The sequence below is a fragment of the Marmota monax genome, unplaced genomic scaffold (genome assembly GCF_021218885.2).
Source record: "Marmota monax isolate L192 unplaced genomic scaffold, Marmota_monax_Labrador192_F-V1.1 WCK01_AAM20220418_F8-fsc00073, whole genome shotgun sequence".
NCBI lineage: Eukaryota > Metazoa > Chordata > Mammalia > Rodentia > Sciuridae > Marmota > Marmota monax.
This window is the reverse complement of record NW_026692846.1, coordinates 915,862-925,033: the sequence shown is the minus strand read 5'-3', so window position 1 is coordinate 925,033 and position 9,172 is coordinate 915,862. Positions and strand designations below refer to the sequence as shown.

Genomic DNA, 9,172 nt, shown 5'->3' with positions numbered 1-9,172 from the left:
CTGGACACTAGCATGCACCCTCTTCTAGAGCACTGCCCTTGGCTGATAAGAGTTGCCTCATCCAGAGATGCCCGGGGGGGGGGGGGGGGTCAGTTGCCTGTCTCCAGAGGCAGCCTGCAGCCAATGGCTGCCTGATGTGGCACATATCAGCCCAGATCGGTCTCTGGATAGGACAGCCTCTGAGGTGGAACGCTGCTCCTGCGAGCTGTGGGTCAGGCTACAGCGAGGCTCAGGGGAGCACACATCATTGCCAGCCCCCACACCCTTCCTGTGGTGCTCCCCATAGAAGCCACGGCACTTGAATCACCATCTCAGGGAGCTGGCCTAAGTCAGAGGGGCCTGGTGTTGCTCAGGAAGCATACTCCTTAGAGGGGAAATGAAGTCGGGACACCCACCGGCTGAAGGGAACCCCCAGGTGAATGTTGTTGGTCCCAGCATCTATAGCAACGCAATGACAGCATTGAAATGTGCCTGCATGCAGACTGTGTACCCTAAAGGGCAGTAGGGTACACAGAGCAGCTGGGGGGACCTGATCCACAAGAATGTAAGCAGACGGCTTGTGGGACCATATTCCTCAGCCAGCAGGAGACTTTGCAACGGTGGTTCTCAAACCCTAATGGGCAGCCAGCACCTGAAGGGCAGGCTGAAATATGGATTGCTGACTATGCCTCGGCCAGGAGATGCAACCACAGCGGCCATAGGGCTGATGACCCTGGGCCCTCTTCCCAAGCAGACCCAGCTCTTCTCACCACAGCACATCAAGAGTTCCTGTTCCACCCAACCAGCAGGTCAGGGAGCTGTCAACTGGACGGACAACCCTGATCAACAGTAAGCAGGGAGAGCAGAGCCCAACAAGTGCATGGTGACCAGGACTCAAGACCATCAGGAGTGAAGGACTGCATCTCCCTGCCACGGACACAAAGGAGGGAGGCACCAGTCATGGCCCCAGGGCAGTGGTAGATGTGCCCGCTCACCTACTTCTCACAAGCCTTCCCAGAAACTGTAACCCATCTGAATCCTAGTGCATCTCAAGTCCAGGACTTAATGCCCTGGGCCTGAGGAGTGGTGAGGCACAGACTGCGGTGGAGGCTGGCAGTACTTGGTCCCCCAGCAGCTGCTGAGGCTCACCTCCTCTGGAGAGCTGACCTTGGCCCACTTACACAGGGTTCACACTGCTCCCCTGTCCCTCAAAATAAGGTGTGTCTGGATAGCAAATATACATTAATGTGTTGGTCTTTGGGGTTAAACTTTAGACACCCCTTGGAGGAAATCACCTTTAAACGTTCTGACTGACACAGGTGTTAAGAGCCCACCCCAGAAGAACCGCAAGTGCCAACCACAGGCCCAGCAAAAGGGGTGGGCTGGCGGACAGGTCACTGCCTGGACCAGCAGCAGGTCTCAGCCAACCCATCTCATTGTGGTCCTATTCTGGGTCTCCAGCAGCCACTGCCTGGTGATGATGTTGTCCACCAGGTTGCGGTGCACGCCCGCTGTGATGGACACCTTCTCTGTGTCCAGGATGCTGGCCACTGGGCCTGTCTCCTCGGTGGGGTCAGACCTTACCCACTGCTCAGGGCCACACTGCTCTCCAGCTACCACCTGGGTTTTCTGGCCCGCGGACATCTAGCCTCAAGCAGTGTCTTCACAGGTCCCCCAGCTCCATCATGGCCAAAACACGGCTAAGATGAGCGCCTGGATCCTGGAGCGGTGGTATCTACCCTATTCCCAACACATGGCTGAGACCAGCACCAAAAACCAAGGCAAAGTCCATAGGAAGGTTGGAATTGCTTTTATTGAGGGGCAGACGCTGAAGGGCCCTGCCCATGGTCAGGTTAGTGTTCTGCCTGGCACCTCCACCGGCCACCAGCCCAGGTTAGTGGAACATGCAAAGCTCAGTCAGAGGGTGGAGGCAGGGGTGGGAGCTGCCAATGCATGAGGCTGGCTAAACTGGGTGGTGGCACTGGCCAGGTGCCTGGGTCGATAGAGCCACTCTGCATCCCGGACCAAGGAGGGTTGGGGCTCCCTGGAAACAGAGTGGACAGGCAGCACCCAGGGAGGGGTTCCACGGGCTCAAGATACCACTCAGCCCATGGCGGAGGGTAGATCTGCAGAACCCCAGCCCCGCCCAGCCAGAATGTCTGTCTCACACCCTGGGCATGGGTCCTCAGGGCTGGGTATGAGGGAGGACACAGAAGGCACTTACAGGGGTAGCTGAGGCTGGAAGGCTGAAGCCACGGGCCAGGGTCTTGGGAGTGACTCAGGGTGGGCCAGTGAGCTACAAAGCAGAGCTCTGACAGCAGCTTCAGGAGCTGGGCAGGAGGCTAGAGCCCAGCGAAGGACGCTGCCTCTGCAGACTGGACCCTCATCTTCCCACGAGGAAAGGGCTTCTATGGGCTGAAGAGATGGCTGGCCCAGGGCCCTTTCCTCACCAGCACGATCCACCAAGCAAGAAGGCCAGTCTGGGAAACACGCCGGGAAGGAAATGCTGGCCCAGGGTAGAAGCCCTGAGAGAATCTCTACTGACAAGACTGACCCCGGCTGCCCTCAGCAGCTAGGACTAGCAGATGTACACACCAGTGGGGTTGGCTTACAGGGCTGGGGGGGTCTCACCCAGACAGAAACCTCCTACGGGAGGAGGGGTGGGCTGGGGGCCCAACTCTGGACCCTCCAAGGCACCTGGCTATTGTGAGTGGCAGGTTGAAGTGGGGAGATCCGAGGGGGGGTGAGGTGGTCAGCGGGGCTGGGCCGGCCCCAAACCCCAAGCTACAGTCTGTCTAGACAGCAAATATATATTAATGTGTTAGTCTGGTCTTTTTGGTTAAACTTTAGGCACCACTTGGGAAAAAGACACCTTTAAACATTAAAGAAAGACCCCAGCACCTTGGCGGGGAGCCTGGCCACATGCAGAGCAGGAGGGTGGGATGCAGGCAGAAGGTCAGGCCACTGCAGACTCAGGGCCCCCCAGGGAGGTGGAGGGGCCTGAGGCATAGCGGCGGCCATAGCCCGAGGAAGAGTAGGAGGAGGAAGAGAAGGTCATGGAGAAACCAGAACCGGTGGCATCGAAGCTGCCGCGGCGGGAGCCAGCCCGGGAGCCGGTGCGCGAGCCGGTACGCGAGCCAGCAGTGGAGCCAGAGCCGCTGACACTGTAGGGGCTGTAGTAGCCCTTGCTGGACTGGGCAGAAGCCTCCAGCAGCCGCAGCCCTGTGCCCTCCTCCACCATGCTGCGGTCCAGCGCGTCCTTGTAGGAGATCTTGAGCTTGGTCTTAGGGCAGGTGAGGTACTTGGAGTACGCGCTGACATCGCGCAGCTTCTGCGCTGTGCGGGCGTCCACAGTGCCACGCTGCAGGGCCTCGTCCAGAGGCACTCGGCCCGGCATGTCGGGCTCAATCAGGCCACCTGTCAGGTACTGCACCTCCAGGAAGCGCTGGCCTGCCTCGTAGTACAACCAGCCCTTCTTCAGGGCCTGGGCAGCTGACATCTTGGTCTTGGTGCGTGGGTCCTCAAAGCCACAGAAGGCCTTTTGGGCGAGGTTGATGCGGTCCACCATGATCTTGTCTACTAGGCCTTTGTTGACAGCCTCAGTAACAGGGAAGCGCTCCCCAGTGCTGGGGTCAATAATGCCCCCAGTGCATGCCTGGGCCTCCAGCAGCCGCTGCCCGGTGATGTTGTCCACTAGGTTGCGGTGCATGGCCTCTGTGATGGACACCTTCTCCAGCGTCTCTGTGTCCAGGATGCCAGCCACCGGGCCTGTCTCCTCAGTGGGGTCGGACCAGGAGGCCAGCTGGGTCCTGGAGACTGCAGGGCTGATGGGGTAGGAGGAAGACGAGCCCACCGAGGAGGAGCGGGATCGGAAGCCACCGGCATTGCCTGAGAGCATGTCAGCAAACTCAGTGATGGAGAGTGTGCCGGCACGGTACTGGTCCAGTGCTGACCGGTCAATGAGGTTCTTGGTGATGGCATCATCGATGTCATACTGGCGGCCTGAGCGGCGGTCAATGATCATGGACTTGACTACACCATCTGAGGAGGAAATAGTAATCTCCTCCCACTCACACTCCTGCTCAGACAGCTCCAAGTACGTCTGGTGGTCAATGAGTCCCTTGCGGTAGGCCTCATACACTGACATCTCCTTGCCCGTCTCAGGGTCCACAATCACAACGCGGCGCTTGCGCACAGAGGACTTGGAGGATGTCTTCCGCTCTCTCTTTTTCTCCTTCAGCGGCAGGAGGCACAGGCCTGTCTGGGGGTCAGTGACGCAGCGTTCCATCAGCTGCAAGTAGGTGAGATTCTCCTCTGTGTTGGGGTCAAAGAAGCCCTTGGTATCATCCGAAGGGTCAGTCAGGATCTCATTCATCTCCTCATCAAAGAGGCCACGCTTGTAGGCCACCTCCACAGGTAGCCGATGACTCTCCTCAGGGTCGATGATGCCACCTGTGGCAATCTGGGCCTCCAACAAACGGATGCCATGGTCCTTCAGGATCAGGCCCTTCTTCATGGCTTGGAAGAGAGAGATGAGCTTCCCAGAGTAAGGGTCCTTGTAGCCGGTGACGGCACGCTCAGCTGACAGCAGCTTGTCCTTGAACTCAGGGCCCACGATGCCCATGCGCACAGCTTCCTCCACAGTCAGCTTGAGCCCCTTGATGGGGTCGATGACGTAGCCAGTGGCCGCCTGTGCCTCCAGGAGCTCAAAGGCCGTGCCAGGGCGAATGATGCCCTTCTTCATGGCCTGGTACACTGAGAGTCGCTCCTTGGTGGCATCAACGAAGACACCGGCAATGCAACTGGTGCCCTCAAGGAACTTCTGCAGGTTCTTGGTGACCTCCTCAATGGAGGTCAGGCCCTCCTGCAGCTGCAGTGCTGTGGCTTCATCCATGACCTGTGAGCGCACCAGTTCCTCCACGGTGATCTGCTTGCGTAGGCCACGGAAGGTCAGTTTGCGGGCGTCTGAGAGTGGCAGGAGCATCTGGCCGCTGCTCTCGTCACGGCGACACCGCCTGAGCAGTTGCGTGTAGCTGAGGCGCTCATCGGTGGAGGGGTCCACGTAGCCGCGCACCTCGCTGGGCTCCGACAGCTGGTCGTGTGTGTCCTTGTTGAGGTAGCCACGCTGGTAGGCGACCTCCAACGGTAGGTGGAAGCCCAGGCGGGGGTCCACAATACCTCCTGTAGCCAGCTGGGCGTCCAGCAGCCGCAGGGCCTCCTCAGCAGGGATCAGCTCCTTCTTCATGGCCTGGAAGAGCGAGATGGTCTGCTCGGTGTAAGGGTCACGGTAGCCAGTCACCGCCCGCTCTGCTGAGAGCAGCCGGTCATGCAGCTCAGGGCCCACCAGTCCCTTCCGTACAGCCTCATCCACAGTCAGTCGCTCACCCTTCACTGGGTCCAGCAAGAAGCCGGTGGCCGCCTGGGCCTCCAGCAGCAAGCGGGCCACCTCGGCACTTAGCAGCCCCTTCTTGAGGGCCTGGTAGATGGTCAGCGTCTGCCTAGAGCCAGGCAGGTAAACGCCAGCCACCGAGCCTGTGCCATAGAGGTAGCGCCAGGCAGACTCTGCCTCCAGTACTTCACGGAGGCTCTTGGTGCCCTCCCGGAGGAGGTTGTAGGTCTCAAGCGAGATGATCCGGGCCTCATACAGGTCCTCAGCAGTGAGGCGGCGGCGCACATAGTCATAGGAAGTAAGGTTTTGCTGTCGGATGATCTCGGTCTTCTCAATGATCTCGATGATGATAATGATCATGCGCTCCTTGGTCACCCGGCCAGCCTGGAAGTCAGCCATCAGCCGGGCCCGCTGATCCTCAGGGATCAGGTCTGACTGCATGACCTCCCATAGGGACATGGTGGAGCCACCATGACTGCCACCACCGGGGATGTCAATCTGAGTCTCCTCGAATGCCCTCCGGGTCTCCTCCTCAGTATACACCTGTGTGGTCTCCACCACTTCAGCCTTCTCTGCCCCCTTCAGTGGCAGGAGGCGCAGGCCCGTCTCGGGGTCCTCCACACAGCGCTCCAGCAGCTGCAGGTAGGTGAGGTTCTCGTGGGTGTTGGGGTCGAAGAAGCCCTTGGTGTCGTCGCTGGGGTCCGCCAGCACGCGGCTCATCTCCTCGTCAAAGTAGCCGCGCTGGTAGGCCACCTCCACGGGCAGGCGGTGGCTGTGCACGGGGTCGATGATGCCTCCGGTAGCAATCTGGGCCTCCAGCAGGCGGATGGCATGCTCCCTGAGAACCAGGCCCTTCTTCATGGCCTGGAAGAGCGAGATGGTGGTGCCCGAGTAGGGGTCCTTGTAGCCGGTGACGGCCTTCTCGGCGGACAGCAGCTTCTCATGTAGCTCAGGGCCCACAACACCTGCTTTCACTGCCTCATGGACATACAGGCGCTGGTTCCGCACCGGGTCCACCAGAAAGCCAGTGGCTGCTTGGGCCTCGAGCAGGAGCGTGGCCGTGCTAGGTCTGAGCAAACCCCGGCGCATGGCCTCGTAGATGGTCACTTTCTCCTTGGAGTCCTCCAGGTAGATACCAGCCAGGCAGCCACTGCCCTGTAGCAGCATCCGCACGGAGCCCACCTCCAAGAGATCCTTGACAGAGGTCCTGCCATCCTTGAGCTGCTCAAACTGGGCCCTGCTGAGGATCCTGGCAGCCAAGAGCTCACTGGCCGGCACAGGGGCACGGAGGCCAGTGAAGGACAGTTGCTCCTGCCTCTTGGTCTCTACCTCCTCGATGATGGTGATGAGGATCTTAATGACCTTCTCCACAGTCACCTTGCCAGTACGGAGCTGCCGCAGCAGCTCCTGCCGCTGCTCCTCTGTGAAATACTCAGAGCTGATGAGCTCCCACACTGTCACTGTCCTGCCTTTGAAGCTGCCCGTGGGGACTTCAACCGTAGCCTTCTCCAAGGTCTCACGGGCCTGAAGCTCAGAGTAGACCTCCTCCTGCTGGGCCCGGGCAGCCTTCTCTGAGAGTGGCAGCAGGCTCAGCCCAGTCAGCTGGTCAGGCCGGCACCGCTGCTGGAGCTGGCCATAGGTGACTGGCTCCCGTGTGCTGGGATCAAGGTAGACCTTGGCATCCTCCCCGGGTTCCAACAGGGCCCTGCTGGTCTCCTTGTCCAGATGGCCCCGGGTATATGCAACATCCAGGGACACGCGGTGGCTCTTGCTGGGGTCCACAATGCCACCTGTGGACAGCTGGGCATCTAGCAGGCGCAGGCCTTGCTCCCGAGGGATGAGGCCTTTCTTCAGAGCCTGGAACAAGGAGGCAATCTGCCCCGAATAGGGGTCCCTATAGCCCGTCACAGCCTTCTCAGCCGACAGCAGCTTCTCATGAAGCTCAGGGCCCACCAGACCAGCACGTACTGCCTCATCCACAGTCAGCCGGGCACTAGTGGCAGGATCAATGATGTGCCCAGTGCCGGCCTGGGCCTCTAACAGGGCCAGAGCCACATCTGGCTGCAGTAGGTCTTTCTTCAGGGCCTCATAGATACTCAGCTTCTGTCCTGCCTCCTCCAGCCACACACCTGCAATGACACTGGCACCCCGCAGGGCCCTCCGCACAGAGTCCGCCTCAGCCACCTCTCTTACAGAGCGCTCGCCCCGCTGCAGCTGACGGTAGAGGTCATGGTCGATGATCCCACTTTCCAGCAGTTCGGCAGCAGGCACCAGGGCACGCAGGCCCTCAAAGCAGAGCTGGCTCTTCTGCTCGTGCTCCTCTACGACAGTGATGACAATCTTGATGATCTTCTCCACTGTGATGCGGCCCGTGCGGAACTGCCGCAGCAGGTCACGCCGCTGCTCCGCTGTGAAGTATTCTGAATTGATGATCTCCCAGATGGTCACCGTCTTGCCCTGGAATTTGCCGAATGGTGCAGACACAGTGGCCTTCTCAAAGACATCCCGGGCCTCAGAGTCAGTATACACCAGCTCACCACCCTTGGCAGCCTTATCTGTGAGTGGCAGGAGGCGCAGGCCCGTCTCGGGGTCCTCCACACAGCGCTCCAGCAGCTGCAGGTAGGTGAGGTTCTCGTGGGTGTTGGGGTCGAAGAAGCCCTTGGTGTCGTCGCTGGGGTCCGCCAGCACGCGACTCATCTCCTCGTCAAAGTAGCCGCGCTGGTAGGCCACCTCCACGGGCAGGCGGTGGCTGTGCACGGGGTCGATGACGCCGCCCGTGGCGATCTGGGCCTCCAGCAGGCGGATGCCGTGGTCCCTGACGATGAGGTCCTTCTTCATGGCCTGGAAGAGCGAGATCTGCTCTCCAGTGTAGGGGTCTTTATAGCCAGTGACAGCCCGCTCAGCAGACAGCAACTTGTGGTGCAGCTCAGGGCCCACAACACCCTCCTTCACGGCCTCATTCACAGTCAGTCGTCGATTCCGCACAGGGTCCAGCAAGAAGCCTGAGGCTGCCTGGGCCTCAAGCAGGATGAGAGCGGTGCCAGGGCTTAGCAGCTGCCTCCGCAGGGCCGTGTAGACACTCAGCTTCTCATTGGTGGGCTTCAGCAGCAGCCCGGCAATGCTGCTGCGGCCCTGCAGGTATTGTTGCACATCCCTACGCTGCGCCAGCTCGGCCGCCGTGGTGTGGCCCTGCACCAGCCGCTGCAGCTCCTCTGGGCTCAGGATGCCAGCCTCCTGCAGCCGCTGGGCTGGCACTCTCTGTCGCAAACCCTCAAAGCTGTGCTCAGGCTCCACCTCCACAGTTGGGCCATCAGGTGCCTCCCGGCCATTGGGCAAGGCCTTCGTGGCAGCAATCTCCTCCGAGTGTGCTAGTGCCGCCCGATGCTCCTCCTCTAAGCGCTGCAGCCGTTCCCGCAGCCTCTGGTTCTCCTCAGCCAGCAGCTTCTCCTGCTTCTGCCGCTGCTCTTCCAGGTGCTGCAGCTGCTCCTGCTGGCGACGGACACCTTCTTCTGCCTCACGCTGCCGACGCCGGGCCTCCTCCATGCTGGCCATCAGCTGCTGCTTCTCCTGCTCCATCTGCTGCCGCTGCCGCTGCTGCTCCTCACGGAGCTGCTGTGCCTTCGCCACCTCGTCCTGGAAAAGCTGTTCCAGCTTAGCCTTTTCCTGCTCAATGAAGCGCTCCCGCTGCAGCAGGCTGTCCTTCTCGGACAGAAAGCTCTGCTGCAAGGCCTGTGTCTCCTGGAGCCTCTGCTCTTGCTGTACTGTCTGCATCTGCAAGAGGCAAGGAGCGGGGAGGCAGCAGTC

General features: G+C 60.4%; 1 protein-coding gene across 21 annotated transcripts in view; it reads right to left on the bottom strand.

The window, feature by feature from the left end:
• Window positions 1–1,773: 1,773 nt before the first annotated feature.
• Window positions 1,774–9,172, bottom strand: part of Plec (plectin) — a 57,102-nt gene continuing 49,703 nt past the window's right edge. For all 21 annotated transcript variants that reach the window (XM_058580802.1, XM_046449159.2, XM_058580813.1 and 18 more), the window contains one exon: window positions 1,774–9,139. In XM_058580802.1, the coding sequence (XP_058436785.1) occupies window positions 2,936–9,139 (6,204 nt within the window). In that variant the 3' untranslated portion in view covers window positions 1,774–2,935. The remainder of the gene's footprint in view (window positions 9,140–9,172) is intronic.